General features: G+C 42.7%; 1 protein-coding gene across 1 annotated transcript in view; it reads left to right on the plus strand.

Annotated features, from left to right (window-relative positions):
* The window catches only part of LOC115119727 (disintegrin and metalloproteinase domain-containing protein 23-like), a 54,214-nt gene extending 37,505 nt beyond the window's left edge, over nucleotides 1-16,709 (plus strand). The window contains exons 24-26 of the mRNA XM_065019425.1: nucleotides 2,266-2,377; nucleotides 9,656-9,746; nucleotides 14,528-16,709. Of these exons, the coding sequence (XP_064875497.1) occupies nucleotides 2,266-2,377; nucleotides 9,656-9,746; nucleotides 14,528-14,573 (249 nt within the window). The 3' untranslated portion in view covers nucleotides 14,574-16,709. The remainder of the gene's footprint in view (nucleotides 1-2,265; nucleotides 2,378-9,655; nucleotides 9,747-14,527) is intronic.
* Nucleotides 16,710-18,484: the final 1,775 nt, after the last annotated feature.

Genomic DNA, 18,484 nt, shown 5'->3' on the forward strand with positions numbered 1-18,484 from the left:
TGAAGCTGAATCTAGTTGATGATCCCTGCTCTAGGTGTACCCATATGAAGCTGAATCTAGTTGATGATCCCTGCTCTAGGTGTACCCATATGAAGCTGAATCTAGTTGATGATCCCTGCTCTAGGTGTACCCATATGAAGCTGAATCTAGTTGATGATCCCTGCTCTAGGTGTACCCATATGAAGCTGAATCTAGTTGATGATCCCTGCTCTAAGTGTACCCATATGAAGCTGAATCTAGTTGATCCCTGATCTAGGTGTACCCATATGAAGCTGAATCTAGTTGATGATCCCTGCTCTAGGTGTACCCATATGAAGCTGAATCTAGTTGATGATCCCTGCTCTAGGTGTACCCATATGAAGCTGAATCTAGTTGATGATCCCTGCTCTAGGTGTACCCATATGAAGCTGAATCTAGTTGATGATCCCTGCTCTAGGTGTACCCATATGAAGCTGAATCTAGTTGATCCCTGCTCTATGTGTACCCATATGAAGCTGAATCTAGTTGATCCCTGCTCTAGGTGTACCCATATGAAGCTGAATCTAGTTGATCCCTGCTCTAAGTGTACCCATATGAAGCTGAATCTAGTTGATCCCTGCTCTAGGTGTACCCATATGAAGCTGAATCTAGTTGATCCCTGCTCTAGGTGTACCCATATGAAGCTGAATCTAGTTGATCCCTGCTCTAGGTGTACCCATATGAAGCTGAATCTAGTTGATCCCTGCTCTAGGTGTACCCATATGAAGCTGAATCTAGTTGATGATCCCTGCACTAGGTGTACCCATATGAAGCTGAATCTAGTTGATGATCCCTGCACTAGGTGTACCCATATGAAGCTGAATCTAGTTGATGATCCCTGCTCTAGGTGTACCCATATGAAGCTGAATCTAGTTGATGATCCCTGCTCTAGGTGTACCCATATGAAGCTGAATCTAGTTGATGATCCCTGCTCTAGGTGTACCCATATGAAGCTGAATCTAGTTGATGATCCCTGCTCTAGGTGTACCCATATGAAGCTGAATCTAGTTGATGATCCCTGCTCTAGGTGTACCCATATGAAGCTGAATCTAGTTGATGATCCCTGCTCTAGGTGTACCCATATGAAGCTGAATCTAGTTGATGATCCCTGCTCTAAGTGTACCCATATGAAGCTGAATCTAGTTGATGATCCCTGCTCTAGGTGTACCCATATGAAGCTGAATCTAGTTGATGATCCCTGCTCTAGGTGTACCCATATGAAGCTGAATCTAGTTGATGATCCCTGCTCTAGGTGTACCCATATGAAGCTGAATCTAGTTGATGATCCCTGCTCTAGGTGTACCCATATGAAGCTGAATCTAGTTGATGATCCCTGCTCTAGGTGTACCCATATGAAGCTGAATCTAGTTGATGATCCCTGCTCTAAGTGTACCCATATGAAGCTGAATCTAGTTGATCCCTGCTCTAGGTGTACCCATATGAAGCTGAATCTAGTTGATGATCCCTGCTCTAGGTGTACCCATATGAAGCTGAATCTAGTTGATCCCTGCTCTATGTGTACCCATATGAAGCTGAATCTAGTTGATCCCTGCTCTAGGTGTACCCATATGAAGCTGAATCTAGTTGATCCCTGCTCTAAGTGTACCCATATGAAGCTGAATCTAGTTGATCCCTGCTCTAGGTGTACCCATATGAAGCTGAATCTAGTTGATCCCTGCTCTAGGTGTACCCATATGAAGCTGAATCTAGTTGATCCCTGCTCTAGGTGTACCCATATGAAGCTGAATCTAGTTGATCCCTGCTCTAGGTGTACCCATATGAAGCTGAATCTAGTTGATCCCTGCTCTAGGTGTACCCATATGAAGCTGAATCTAGTTGATCCCTGCTCTAGGTGTACCCATATGAAGCTGAATCTATTTGATCCCTGCTCTAGGTGTACCCATATGAAGCTGAATCTAGTTGATCCCTGCTCTAGGTGTACCCATATGAAGCTGAATCTAGTTGATGATCCCTGCTCTAGGTGTACCCATATGACCCGAGCCCAGAACTACAACCTTGAAGGCTTTGTTATTAGCCATAAGGGCCCACAATGATTTCTCCAATGACACAGTGTCAGCAAGTGAATTATTCACTACAATTTCACCAATCGTGTAAAATCCCCAGCATGCAGCAGTAATTGAGCCTGGGGACGAGTTTAACAAGGGTGACGTATTAATTTGTCATGGAGCGTAGATGAATGAATTCCTCCCTGCCGCCTCTCTTCCTCCCTTTGTCCTACCTGGCCAGGTGTGTAACAACGAGGCGGCGTGCACCTGTGACACCACCTGGGCGGGGACTGACTGCAGCATGCCCGACCCTCCCAAGGAGCCTGCACCCACAGAAGACGAAGAACCAAAAGGTTTGTTTCCGTCTCGTTTTCAGAACCTATATATGGTAGACTAAAGTAACGTGCTTCCCTGACTAGAATCATTCCTTTGACTTTCTGATCATCTTTACGGCAGTTGGTTTTCAAATACCTTCTTCTGTCTAAAGATCAGAGCTACAGTTGAAGTCAGACGTTTACATACACCTTAGCCGAATACATTTAAACTCAGTTTTCACAATTCCTGACATTTAATCCTAGTACAAATTCCCTGTCTTAGGTCAGTTAGGATCACCACCACTATTTTAAGAATGTGAAATGTCAGAATAATAGTAGAGATAATGATTTATTTCAGCTTTTATTTCTTTCATCACATTTCCAGTGGGTCAGAAGTTTACATACACTCATTTAGTATTTGGTAGCATTGACTTTAAATTGTTTAACTTGTTAGCCTTTCAGGTTATGTCTATATAGGACTAGTTTTACTTTGGATATTGATACTTTTGTACCTGTTTCCTCCAGCATCTTCACAAGGTCCTTTGCTGTTGTTCTGGGATTGATTTGCACCTTTCGCCCAAAGTACGTTCATCTCTAGGAGACAGAACGCGTCTCCTTCATGAGCAGTATGGCGGCTGCATGGTCCCATGGTGTTTATACTTGCATACTTTTGCTTGTACGATGAATGTGGTATCTTCAGGCGTTTGGAAATCGCTCCCAAGGATGAACCAGAATTGTGGTTCATCAGGTCTTGTGTCATGCACAAAGTAGATGTCCTAACCGACATGCCAAAACTATAATTTGTTAAGTTTTAATGTCTCCAACCTAAGTGTATGTAAACTTCTGACTTCAACTGTACATGTCACAGAACATTTGTACATGTCATAGTGAATGGAAGGTCCTTGGAGATGAAATGCTATGGCATTTAACTAGTGTGCCTTTTCATTCTTCTTTGACTGTTTTCCGTTTATAAATGTTTTCCTTTTTTAACTTTCAAATATATATATATTTTATATCTGCTTTTGTTGCTCTTATCGTTTTATTGTGCTATTTTATAGTTTTTTTTTTAAGTGCTAATTTTAACAGCACTTTAAGTTGCTGATGCTTGTATGAAAGGTGCTAAACAAATCAATTTGATTATAATCATTAACGTTATTATTCTGGAATAGATACATCTAATGATTCCCAGGAGAATAGGTGCTGTAGCCGTGGCCTCTAATATCATCACAGATACATCTAATGATTCCCAGGAGAATAGGTGCTGTAGCCGTGGCCTCTAATATCATCACAGATACATCTAATGATTCCCAGGAGAATAGGTGCTGTAGCCGTGGCCTCTAATATCATCACAGATACATCTAATGATTCCCAGGAGAATAGGTGCTGTAGCCGTGGCCTCTAATATCATCACAGATACATCTAATGATTCCCAGGAGAATAGGTGCTGTAGCCGTGGCCTCTAATATCATCACAGATACATCTAATGATTCCCAGGAGAATAGGTGCTGTAGCCGTGGCCTCTAATATCATCACAGATACATCTAATGATTCCCAGGAGAATAGGTGCCTCTAATATCATCACAGATACATCTAATGATTCATCTAATATCATCACAGATACATCTAATGATTCCCAGGAGAATAGGTGCTGTAGCCGTGGCCTCTAATATCATCACAGATACATCTAATGATTCCCAGGAGAATAGGTGCTGTAGCCGTGGCCTCTAATATCATCACAGATACATCTAATGATTCCCAGGAGAATAGGTGCTGTAGCCGTGGCCTCTAATATCATCACAGATACATCTAATGATTCCCAGGAGAATAGGTGCTGTAGCCGTGGCCTCTAATATCATCACAGATACATCTAATGATTCCCAGGAGAATAGGTGCTGTAGCCGTGGCCTCTAATATCATCACAGATACATCTAATGATTCCCAGGAGAATAGGTGCTGTAGCCGTGGCCTCTAATATCATCACAGATACATCTAATGATTCCCAGGAGAATAGGTGCTGTAGCCGTGGCCTCTAATATCATCACAGATACATCTAATGATTCCCAGGAGAATAGGTGCTGTAGCCGTGGCCTCTAATATCATCACAGATACATCTAATGATTCCCAGGAGAATAGGTGCTGTAGCCGTGGCCTCTAATATCATCACAGATACATCTAATGATTCCCAGGAGAATAGGTGCTGGTATTCTAATATCATCACAGATACATCTAATGATTCCCAGGAGAATAGGTGCTGTAGCCGTGGCCTAATATCATCACAGATACATCTAATGATTCCCAGGAGAATAGGTGCTGTAGCCGTGGCCTCTAATATCATCACAGATACATCTAATGATTCCCAGGAGAGAATAGCCGTGCCTCTAATATCATCACAGATACATCTAATGATTCCCAGGAGAATAGGTGCTGTAGCCTCTAATATCATCACAGATACATCTAATGATTCCCAGGAGAATAGGTGCTGTAGCCGTGGCCTCTAATATCATCACAGATACATCTAATGATTCCCAGGAGAATAGGTGCTGTAGCCGTGGCCTCTAATATCATCACAGATACATCTAATGATTCCCAGGAGAATAGGTGCTGTAGCCGTGGCCTCTAATATCATCACAGATACATCTAATGATTCCCAGGAGAATAGGTGCTGTAGCCGTGGCCTCTAATATCATCACAGATACATCTAATGATTCCCAGGAGAATAGGTGCTGTAGCCGTGGCCTCTAATATCATCACAGATACATCTAATGATTCCCAGGAGAATAGGTGCTGTAGCCGTGGCCTCTAATATCATCACAGATACATCTAATGATTCCCAGGAGAATAGGTGCTGTAGCCGTGGCCTCTAATATCATCACAGATACATCTAATGATTCCCAGGAGAATAGGTGCTGTAGCCGTGGCCTCTAATATCATCACAGATACATCTAATGATTCCCAGGAGAATAGGTGCTGTAGCCGTGGCCTCTAATATCATCACAGATACATCTAATGATTCCCAGGAGAATAGGTGCTGTAGCCGTGGCCTCTAATATCATCACAGATACATCTAATGATTCCCAGGAGAATAGGTGCTGTAGCCGTGGCCTCTAATATCATCACAGATACATCTAATGATTCCCAGGAGAATAGGTGCTGTAGCCGTGCCTCTAATATCATCACAGATACATCTAATGATTCCCAGGAGAAATATCATCACAGATACATCTAATGATTCCCAGGAGAATAGGTGCTGTAGCCGTGGCCTCTAATATCATCACAGATACATCTAATGATTCCCAGGAGAATAGGTGCTGTAGCCGTGGCCTCTAATATCATCACAGATACATCTAATGATTCCCAGGAGAATAGGTGCTGTAGCCGTGGCCTCTAATATCATCACAGATACATCTAATGATTCCCAGGAGAATAGGTGCTGTAGCCGTGGCCTCTAATATCATCACAGATACATCTAATGATTCCCAGGAGAATAGGTGCTGTAGCCGTGGCCTCTAATATCATCACAGATACATCTAATGATTCCCAGGAGAATAGGTGCTGTAGCCGTGGCCTCTAATATCATCACAGATACATCTAATGATTCCCAGGAGAATAGGTGCTGTAGCCGTGGCCTCTAATATCATCACAGATACATCTAATGATTCCCAGGAGAATAGGTGCTGTAGCCGTGGCCTCTAATATCATCTAATGATTCCCAGGAGAATAGGTGCAGCCGTGGCCTCTAATATCATCACAGATTCCCAGGAGAATAGGTGCTGTAGCCGTGGCCTCTAATATCATCACAGATACATCTAATGATTCCCAGGAGAATAGGTGCTGTAGCCGTGGCCTCTAATATCATCACAGATACATCTAATGATTCCCAGGAGAATAGGTGCTGTAGCCGTGGCCTCTAATATCATCACAGATACATCTAATGATTCCCAGGAGAATAGGTGCTGTAGCCGTGGCCTCTAATATCATCACAGATACATCTAATGATTCCCAGGAGAATAGGTGCTGTAGCCGTGGCCTCTAATATCATCACAGATACATCTAATGATTCCCAGGAGAATAGGTGCTGTAGCCGTGGCCTCTAATATCATCACAGATACATCTAATGATTCCCAGGAGAATAGGTGCTGTAGCCGTGGCCTCTAATATCATCACAGATACATCTAATGATTCCCAGGAGAATAGGTGCTGTAGCCGTGGCCTCTAATATCATCACAGATACATCTAATGATTCCCAGGAGAATAGGTGCTGTAGCCGTGGCCTCTAATATCATCACAGATACATCTAATGATTCCCAGGAGAATAGGTGCTGTAGCCGTGGCCTCTAATATCATCACAGATACATCTAATGATTCCCAGGAGAATAGGTGCTGTAGCCGTGGCCTCTAATATCATCACAGATACATCTAATGATTCCCAGGAGAATAGGTGCTGTAGCCGTGGCCTCTAATATCATCACAGATACATCTAATGATTCCCAGGAGAATAGGTGCTGTAGCCGTGGCCTCTAATATCATCACAGATACATCTAATGATTCCCAGGAGAATAGGTGCTGTAGCCGTGGCCTCTAATATCATCACATCTAATATCATCACAGATACATCTAATGATTCCCAGGAGAATAGGTGCTGTAGCCGTGGCCTCTAATATCATCACAGATACATCTAATGATTCCCAGGAGAATAGGTGCTGTAGCCGTGGCCTCTAATATCATCACAGATACATCTAATGATTCCCAGGAGAATAGGTGCTGTAGCTGTGGCCTCTAATATCATGATATCATCACAGATATAGACATCATGATATCACCATCATCATAGATATAGACATCATGATATCATCACAGATATAGACATCATGATATCATCACAGATATAGACATCATGATATCATCACAGATATAGGCATCATGATATCATCACAGATATAGACATCAATCCCTTCTAGACAACTTCCTAGACAAAACGTTTCACTGTCATAGTAGAACACCTAAACAGTATATTTGACCTCTTAGCTTCCATATCACATCAAAACATTTCACTGTCATAGTAGAACACCTAAACAGTATATTTGACCTCTTAGCTTCCATATCACATCAAAACGTTTCACTGTCATAGTAGAACACCTAAACAGTATATTTGACCTCTTAGCTTCCCTATCACATCAAAACGTTTCACTGTCATAGTAGAACACCTAAACAGTATATTTGACCTCTTAGCTTCCCTATCACATCAAAACATTGCAAGCAGGCAACAACAAAAAATTAACAACAAGGTCAAATGGTTTGATGAAGAAGGCAAAAACCTAAGAAAGAAATTGCAAAACATAGAGACCCAGAAAACCTGAGCCTATGCCTTCACTGTGGTGAATCACTAATACAGAAATACACTACGGGAAAAGAAGGAACAGCACTTCAGAAATCAGCTCAATGTAATTGAAGAATCTATAGAATCTAACCACTTCTGGGAAAATCAGAAAACTCCAAACAAATAACAACACGAAGAGTTATCTATCCAAAATGAAGATGGATAATGTATGGATAAACCACTTCTCCAATATGTTTGGCTCTGTAACAAAGAACAAACAGTGTTCTTTGTGATATAATAATGTTAGTGGCGGTTTGAGGAAGATGGCGGACTGAACACAGAGATGCAGATCGCCTCAAGAAGAAAAAAAATTCAATATCTGCAAGTTTGACTAAATATGAGCACTTCAGAGATAGAGATGGAGATAGACACCCGGTCAAGAGAAGTGAACCGTCGTGAGATACTGTATCCTGTCTGTGAGTGGTGACTAGGACTCCCAAAGAGTTCCAATGTGGTCATTTATCCGCATATAGATCACCTGTCACTAACTTCATGCAGTTAGGCTGAGACTGTAGCTAGGTGCATGCTGCCATAAAGGAGTAAAACATCTCTCAGTCTACGATAATACAGTAAGAGAGGTTTATGATCTCCCGAGATTTGTTATGCGCTAACGACCATGTTTATCGGGACCATTTTTTTCTGGCCAACTTTTCAATGTAGTGGTCTCAGTCTTTTCAAAACCTCTTACAGTACCTCCACCTGTAGGCAATAGGGCTCCTGAGATGTAGACTTGTCCATTTAATTTACAAGCAAAGTGCCACATCACATCAGATCACTACTACCACGGTAACGTTGAGTAGAAGGTCCTGATAATCACTACTACCACGGCAACGTTGAGTAGAAGGTCCTGATAATCACTACTACCACGGCAACGTTGAGTAGAACGTCCTGATAATCACTACTACCACGGCAACGTTGAGTAGAAGGTCCATATAATCACTACTACCACGGTAACGTTGAGTAGAAGGTCCTGATAATCACTACTACCACGACAATGTTGAGTAGAAGGTCCTGATAATCACTACTACCACAGTAACGTTGAGTAGAAGGTCCTGATAATCACTACTACCACGGCAACGTTGAGTAGAAGGTCCTGATAATCACTACTACCATGGCAACGCCGAGTAGAAGGTCCTGATAATCACTACTACCACGGCAACGTTGAGTAGAAGGTCCTGATAATCACTACTACCATGGCAACGCCGAGTAGAAGGTCCTGATAATCACTACTACCACGGCAACGTTGAGTAGAAGGTCCTGATAATCACTACTACCACGGCAACGTTGAGTAGAAGGTCCTGATAATCACTACTACCACGGCAACGTTGAGTAGAAGGTCCTGATAATCACTACTACCACGGTGACGTTGAGTAGAAGGTCCTGATAATCACTACTACCACGGCAACGTTGAGTAGAAGGTCCATATAATCACTACTACCACGGCAACGTTGAGTAGAAGGTCCTGATAATCACTACTACCACGGTAATTTTGAGTAGATGGTCCTGATAATCACTACTACCACGGCAACGTTGAGTAGAAGGTCCATATAATCACTACTACCACGGTAACGTTGAGTAGAAGGTCCTGATAATCACTACTACCACGGTAACGTTGAGTAGAAGGTCCTGATAATCACTACTACCACGGTGACGTTGAGTAGAAGGTCCTGATAATCACTACTACCACGGCAACGTTGAGTAGAAGGTCCATATAATCACTACTACCACGGTAACGTTGAGTAGAAGGTCCATATAATCACTACTACCACGGCAACGTTGAGTAAAGGTCCTGATAATCACTACTACCACGGCAACGTTGAGTAGAAGGTCCTGATAATCACTACTACCACGGCAACGTTGAGTAGAAGGTGCTTATAAGCATGCAAAAAATATACCATACGTGAGTCATTCATGTCTTTCTCCCCCATAACCCTTTGCAGGTCCTAGTGCCACCAATCTTATAATAGGCTCCATCGCCGGTGCCATCCTGGTGGCTGCCATAGTGCTGGGGGGGACCGGATGGGGCTTTAAGTAAGCAACACACCACACACCTCTTCTCCATGACTCTGGCATCCCCTGCTGTTGCATATAGACACCAGTGTTTGAGCTCCTGCTACAGAATACGGACATGGACTCAGGGACAAACAGACACGCACGCACACACACACACACGCACACACCTGATACAGAATGGGACACACACACATACCTGATGCACGTTTGTCCGATGTACCATCACTTGCACAGTAAGCAGTAAACACACACTGACATGTTTTGAAGTCATCTTGCATGTGTTCATGATACCTTTACTTTTCTTAAAGGTCCACAATCAATCATATAGGGTGAATAAATACCATAGAGATTATGTTGGGGGAGAGGTTGGGCATCTGTGAGTCTGTGGCAGAATCTCAAACTGATAAAACGGGCACAGTGCAAAGTTTGACATGCATGTTCAGTACAGTTACTAAACCTGCTAGCTAAGCAGAATAATCATTAAATCAGATAGGAGCACTTGGAGACCAAACTGTTCTTACTACTAATCTAGTATGTGCATTAAGATTATACTGTAGCTTCTTGACACATTCAGATTATAGCTCCTTGACACATTCAGATTATAGCTCCTCGACACATTCAGATTATAGCTCTTCGACACATTCAGATTATAGCTCCTTGACACATTCAGATTATAGCTCCTTGACACATTCAGATTATAGCTCCTGGACACATTCAGATTATAGCTCCTGGACACATTCAGATTATAGCTCCTTGACACATTCAGATTATAGCTTCTGGACACATTCAGATTATAGCTCCTGGACACATTCAGATTATAGCCCCTCGACACATTCAGATTATAGCTTCTGGACACATTCAGATTATAGCTCTTCGACACATTCAGATTATAGCTCCTCGACACATTCAGATTATAGCTCTTCGACACATTCAGATTATAGCTCCTTGACACATTCAGATTATAGCTCCTTGACACATTCAGATTATAGCTCCTGGACACATTCAGATTATAGCTCCTGGACACATTCAGATTATAGCTCCTTGACACATTCAGATTATAGCTTCTGGACACATTCAGATTATAGCTCTTCGACACATTCAGATTATAGCCCCTCGACACATTCAGATTATAGCTTCTGGACACATTCAGATTATAGCTCTTCGACACATTCAGATTATAGCTTCTGGACACATTCAGATTATAGCTCTTCGACACATTCAGATTATAGCCCCTCGACACATTCAGATTATAGCTCCTCGACACATTCAGATTATAGCCCCTCGACACATTCAGATTATAGTTTCTGGACACATTCAGATTATAGCTCCTTGACACATTCAGATTATAGCTCTTCGACACATTCAGATTATAGCTCTTCGACACATTCAGATTATAGTTTCTGGACACATTCAGATTATAGCTTCTGGACACATTCAGATTATAGCCCCTCGACACATTCAGATTATAGCTTCTGGACACATTCAGATTATAGCTCCTCAACACATTCAGATTATAGCTCCTGGACACATTCAGATTATAGCTCCTCGACACATTCAGATTATAGCCCCTCGACACATTCAGATTATAGCCCCTCGACACATTCAGATTATAGCCCCTCGACACATTCAGATTATAGCTCCTTGACACATTCAGATTATAGCTCCTTGACACATTCAGATTATAGCTCCTTGACACATTCAGATTATAGCCCCTCGACACATTCAGATTATAGCCCCTCGACACATTCAGATTATAGCTCCTTGACACATTCAGATTATAGCTCCTTGACACATTCAGATTATAGCTCTTCGACACATTCAGATTATAGCTCCTGGACACATTGTGTTGTGTTCACTGATCTGAGGCATCAAGTGTCAGTCGCTCACTGGTCAACCTGTTGTGTTGGGCAACAGGGGTGTTACACACCATTAATCTAAAGAAAGAAAAGGAGTTGATAAATATAGTTCAGCCACCAAAGCATGCCAGTTAGCAAAGCATCATGTTTGTCACCAAAACATTTATTTCTGCATGTTTACTTGGATAAGGTCAGTTCATTGCACAAAGGCTGAGCCTAACCCAGGATGACATGCTCCTGGGTTACCATACTCTTATCACTACCATCATCTTTTTCTCACTCCGGTACGAGGGTTCGAGGGTGAGAGTTTAAGCGGAAGTGGTGAGAGAGAAGCCAGGGCCATATTGTTGGCCGCAGCCTTTGTGTCATGGCTGGCCACACCCACCTGGATGGCCAGGCTCCGCCCTAGAGCAGAGCAGGACTGCCGGACCCGCCCACAACAGCTGCCATTGCTGCCTGCTTCACAGACCTGGTACACACACGGCGCATTGTACTGCATGACCCACCACGCACATCAATAGAGCCATCTCCAACTGGCCTACTATTGAAACAGGTGCATGACAGACTGCTAGAAGCCCTACATCAAGCCACTTACAGAGAGGTTATGCACCAACTCATGTTGTTGGTGTTATCTTGTTGTTGTTGTTGTCGTCTTTGTGGTTGTTGTTGTTGTTGATGTGTCGTTGTCTCCTCTTTCCCTCCTTTTATAGAGTACATTTTTGTTGGTTCTCTCTCACCCCAGATGCTAATGTTTTGAATGGAACAAATGTGTATTTTCCTGTCAAAGATGGTAATGAGAGATTTGTGTCCTCTCCTTGTCCTTGTGTTTTGGAAAGCTAACTGTATGCCACATGGACTAGCACAGCCTCTTCTCATTGCCTCCAGCACCATGCTGTGGTTGCTAATGAGAAAAACACTAAATCAGTGTCATTGCAATGCAGACTGATTTACTCACCGTCTTTCTGAAAAATAAACAACCATAAAAGCACTGCACATACCAATAGTTAACGTACCAGTAGTTAACATACCAATAGTTAACGTACCAGTAGTTAACATACCAGTAGTTAACATACCAGTAGTTAACATACCAATAGTTAACGTACCAATAGTTAACGTACCAGTAGTTAACATACCAATAGTTAACATACCAGTAGTTAACGTGCCAGTAGTTAATTCCAATAGTTAACATACCAATAGTTAACATACCAGTAGTTAATTTATCAATAGTTAACGTACCAATAGTTAACGTGCCAATAGTTAATTTATCAATAGTTAACATGCCAATAGTTAACGTACCAATAGTTAACTTGCCAATAGTTAACATTCCAATAGTTAACGTACCAGTAGTTAATTTATCAATAGTTAACATTCCAATAGTTAACGTACCAGTAGTTAACGTACCAATAGTTAACGTACCAGTAGTTAATTTATCAATAGTTAACATACCAATAGTTAACGTACCAGTAGTTAATTTATCAATAGTTAACGTACCAATAGTTAACATACCAATAGTTAACGTGCCAATAGTTAACATACCAATAGTTAACGTGCCAATAGTTAACGTACCAGTAGTTAACATACCAGTAGTTAACGTACCAGTAGTTAACGTGCCAATAGTTAACATACCAATAGTTAACGTGCCAATAGTTAACGTACCAATAGTTAACATACCAGTAGTTAACATACCAATAGTTAACGTACCAGTAGTTAACATACCAATAGTTAACGTACCAATAGTTAACATACCAGTAGTTAACATACCAGTAGTTAACGTGCCAATAGTTAACGTACCAGTAGTTAACATACCAATAGTTAACGTACCAGTAGTTAACATACCAATAGTTAACGTACCAGTAGTTAACATACCAGTAGTTAACATACCAATAGTTAACGTACCAATAGTTAACGTACCAGTAGTTAACATACCAATAGTTAACGTACCAGTAGTTAACGTGCCAGTAGTTAATTCCAATAGTTAACGTACCAATAGTTAACATACCAGTAGTTAACATACCAATAGTTAACATACCAGTAGTTAACATACCAATAGTTAACATACCAATAGTTAACATACCAGTAGTTAACGTACCAATAGTTAACATACCAATAGTTAACATACCAGTAGTTAACGTACCAATAGTTAACATACCAGTAGTTAACGTACCAATAGTTAACATACCAGTAGTTAACGTACCAATAGTTAACATACCAGTAGTTAACGTACCAGTAGTTAACGTGCCAGTAGTTAATTCCAATAGTTAACATACCAATAGTTAACGTACCAGTAGTTAACGTACCAATAGTTAACGTACCAGTAGTTAATTTATCAATAGTTAACATACCAATAGTTAACGTACCAGTAGTTAATTTATCAATAGTTAACGTACCAATAGTTAACGTGCCAATAGTTAATTTATCAATAGTTAACATGCCAATAGTTAACCTACCAATAGTTAACGTGCCAATAGTGAATTTATCAATAGTTAACATACCAATAGTTAACGTACCAATAGTTAACGTACCAGTAGTTAACATGCCAATAGTTAATTTATCAATAGTTAACGTGCCAATAGTTAATTTATCAATAGTTAACGTGCCAATAGTTAACGTGCCAATAGTTAATTTATCAATAGTTAACGTGCCAATAGTTAACGTGCCAATAGTTAATTTATCAATAGTTAACGTGCCAATAGTTAACATTCCAATAGTTAACATTCCAATAGTTAACGTACCAAATAAATACCAGGAATCTACTCTCCAGTGACGTCACTGAAGACCTTAGCTGCAGTGAACAGTCCATTATGAAACCACCAGATATGACTGCTGTTGTCTTAGAGATGAGTGTGGCTGCTTCTCCAATGTGCACTTACTGTACCACCATAATCTGTAATATACCAGACATTAACCCCTGTCTTCTTTTCCGACTCTCCCCTGAACGTGAAGAAATGTGAAGAAGCGAAAGTACGACCCCAACGCCAGCGCCATATAAGGTCGGAGGAGAGGTCAGCGGGCACAGAGGAAACCTTCTGGGCTTCCTTAGTACTCTACAGCTGGACTGCACTTACTGCGGAGGATTTTTTGGGCATTAGATTTACTTGAAAAATACATAGAGGACAATTTAACATTATCCATCATAGTCATGTAGAGATGTAGCCTTTTTCAACCCTAACAACCTCACCCACCTACCTAACAACCCACCTAACAACCTCACCCACCTACCTAACAACCCACCTAACAGTCCCACCCACCTAACAACCCCGCTCACCTAACAACCACACCCACCCACCTAACAACCCCACCCACCTAACAACCCACCTAACAACCTCACCCACCTACCTAACAACCCAGCTAACAACCCTGCTCACCTAACAACCACACCCACCCACCTAACAACCCCACCCACCTAACAACCCACCTAACAACCCCACCAACCTACCTAACAACCCACCTAACAGTCCCACCCACCTAACAACCCCGCTCACCTAACAACCACACCCACCCACCTAACAACCCCACCCACCTAACAACCTCACCCACCTACCTAACAACCCCACTCACCTACCTAACAACCCCACCCACCTAACAACCCCGCCCACCTCCCTAACAACCCCACCCACCTACCTAACAACCCCACTCATCTACCTAACAACCCCACCCACCTACCTAACAACCCCACCCACATACCTAACAACCCCACTCACCTACCTAACAACCCCACTCACCTACCTAACAACCCCACTCATCTACCTAACAACCCCACTCACCTAACTAACAACTCCACTCACCTAACTAACAACTCCACCCACACACCTAACAACCCCACTCACCTAACAACCACACCCACCCACCTAACAACCCCGCTCACCTAACAACCACACCCACCCACCTAACAACCCCACCCACCTACCTAACAACCCCACTCACCTAACAACCCCACCAATGGTGGACTGGCCGTCAGGAACCCCGGGGACATTCCCGGTGGCCTGAGGGTCGTTTGGGACTGCCGTGAATAGTCAACTTGACCAGCGATAATATAGCAAGCAGGAATTAGTTGACGGAGAATCCACGAATCAGGCGCGACTCTCACACTCTTGCTGCAGTGTCCCAGTGCCAAAAATGACCTCAGGTCTCTCCACGACGCACATAGCAACCGTCTACCTGCTTCTCTACCGATAACATTTTAGACAAGTCGCACAGCGAAATGGTCAGAAAGGGAAAAGTGGAGCAGAGAGGGAGAGAATAAAAAACAGAAAGGCCTTTTGCCACAGTCAAAAACACCAGCTAAAACACACACACACGTCACCCAGCATGGCTAGCTAAGTAGCCTAGCTAAAACACACACACACGTCACCCAGCATGGCTAGCTAAGTAGCCTAGCTAAAACACACACACACGTCACCCAGCATGGCTAGCTAAGTAGCCTAGCTAAAACACACACACACGTCACCCAGCATGGCTAGCTAAGTAGCCTAGCTAAAACACACACACACGTCACCCAGCATGGCTAGCTAAGTAGCCTAGCTAAAACACACACACGTCACCCAGCATGGCTAGCTAAGTAGCCTAGCTAAAACACACACACACGTCACCCAGCATGGCTAGCTAAGTAGCCTAGCTAAAACACACACACACGTCACCCAGCATGGCTAGCTAAGTAGCCTAGCTAAAACACACACACGTCACCCAGCATGGCTAGCTAAGTAGCCTAGCTAAAACACACACACACGTCACCCAGCATGGCTAGCTAAGTAGCCTAGCTAAAACACACACACGTCACCCAGCATGGCTAGCTAAGTAGCCTAGCTAAAACACACACACGTCACCCAGCATGGCTAGCTAAGTAGCCTAGCTAAAACACACACACACGTCACCCAGCATGGCTAGCTAAGTAGCCTAGCTAAAACACACACACACACGTCACCCAGCATGGCTAGCTAAGTAGCCTAGCTAAAACACACACACACGTCACCCAGCATGGCTAGCTAAGTAGCCTAGCTAAAACACACACACACGTCACCCAGCATGGCTAGCTAAGTAGCCTAGCTAAAACACACACACGTCACCCAGCATGGCTAGCTAAGTAGCCTAGCTAAAAGTAGTGACACAATGGCAAGTAGTCTAAACAGCTAGCTAAGTAGCCTTCGCTAAAAATTATATCATAGCAATGAGTGCTAAGTAGCCTCATAATATGACATTGAAGGCAATATGTTTCAACTAGCTAAAACATAGTGACACAATGGCAATGGAGTCTAAACAGTTTGACTCATGCCACATTAGCGAGGGAGGAATCCACTGTACAGTGAAACAGTGCAACATAGTAACCTAACCATAATGCATCCATGAACGTAACACAGTATGTTTCAACAGCACAACAATGACAAAGATCATGGACTTGCCATTAGTACCAGCATTACAATTTACTACAATAATATACAGCTCTGGGGGAAAATTAAGCACATCCAAATTAAGTGAAACAAATTAGAGTTACTAAGAGAACACTCCAAATTAAGAGAACACTCCAAATTAAGAGACCACTCCAAACAATGAGAAACTCAAATTAAGAGACCATTAGTACCAGAACACTCCAAATTAAGAGAACACTCCAAATTTAAGAGAACACTCCAAATTAAGAGAACACTCTAAATTAAGAGACCATCTCCAAATTAAGAGAACACTCCAAATTAAGAGACATCTCCAAATTAAGAGACCATTCTTCAATACCCAGAGCTGTATTAATGTAGCCTACTGATACACTAATGATAGTATGATAATAGAGTATTGTCTTTGTAAAGGTGCAGAAGGAAGCAGCAGCAGCACTAGAGTTTCAGGTGCTCCTGCTGAACTGGAGGAGGTGGTCAGTTCAGAGTCAGACTCAGAGCAGGAACCTTCAGCTACAACTTAAGAGCACAAACCTAAACATGTAGGCTATGATTTTAGATTAATATGTGCTTTATTTATGAGATTATTAGTAGGACTGTAATCGGGGGCCATACCTTGTACATTTGTATGTGCTATGATTGGTGTATTCCTATAGAGTTTATGAGGGGGCACCCATAGCCATAGCATACCTTCAAAACTCAGTGTTCAGATAGGCTACTTGTTGGTCAGTCCCAAATGTTTGCATTTTATAATGTGGGTAACTTTTTTCCCAGATTAACATAGTGGCCAAATGTATAACTAGTTTGGTACCAGTTACATCAACAAATAGGGTTAGCCTACAAAATTAGCGGTCTGGTGGTTTGTGTGAACAGGGTGGCCTGGGATGGAGTCAAATTCTCCGCCTGAATTATTGTTTCAGTCCGCCCCTGAACCCCACCACCTAACAACCCCACCCACCTAACAACCCCACCCACCTAACAACCCCACCACCTAACAACCCTACCCACCTAACAACCCACCCACCTAACAACCCCACCCACCTAACAACCCCACTCACCTAACAACCCCACCACGTAACAACCCCACCCACCTAACAACCCCACCCAACTGCCTAACAACCTACCTAACAACCCCACCCACCTACCTAACAACCACACCCACCTCCCTAACAACCCCACACACTTACCTAACAACCCACCTAACAACCCCTCCCACCTATCTAACAACCCCACCCACTTACCTAACAACCCACCTAACAACCCCACCCAACACCTAACAACCCCACCCACTTACCTAACATCCCACCTAACAACCCAACCCACCCACCTAACAACCACACCAACCTTCCTAACAACCCCACACACTTACCTAACAACCCCACCCACCTACCTAACAACCCCACCCACCTTCCTAACAACCCCACACACTTACCTAACAACCCTCCTAACAACCCCTCCCACCTATCTAACAACCCCACCCACTTACCTAACAACCCACCTATCTAACAACCCCACCCACCTA

The sequence above is a fragment of the Oncorhynchus nerka genome, linkage group LG1 (assembly GCF_034236695.1).
Source record: "Oncorhynchus nerka isolate Pitt River linkage group LG1, Oner_Uvic_2.0, whole genome shotgun sequence".
NCBI classification, from domain to species: Eukaryota; Metazoa; Chordata; class Actinopteri; order Salmoniformes; family Salmonidae; genus Oncorhynchus; species Oncorhynchus nerka.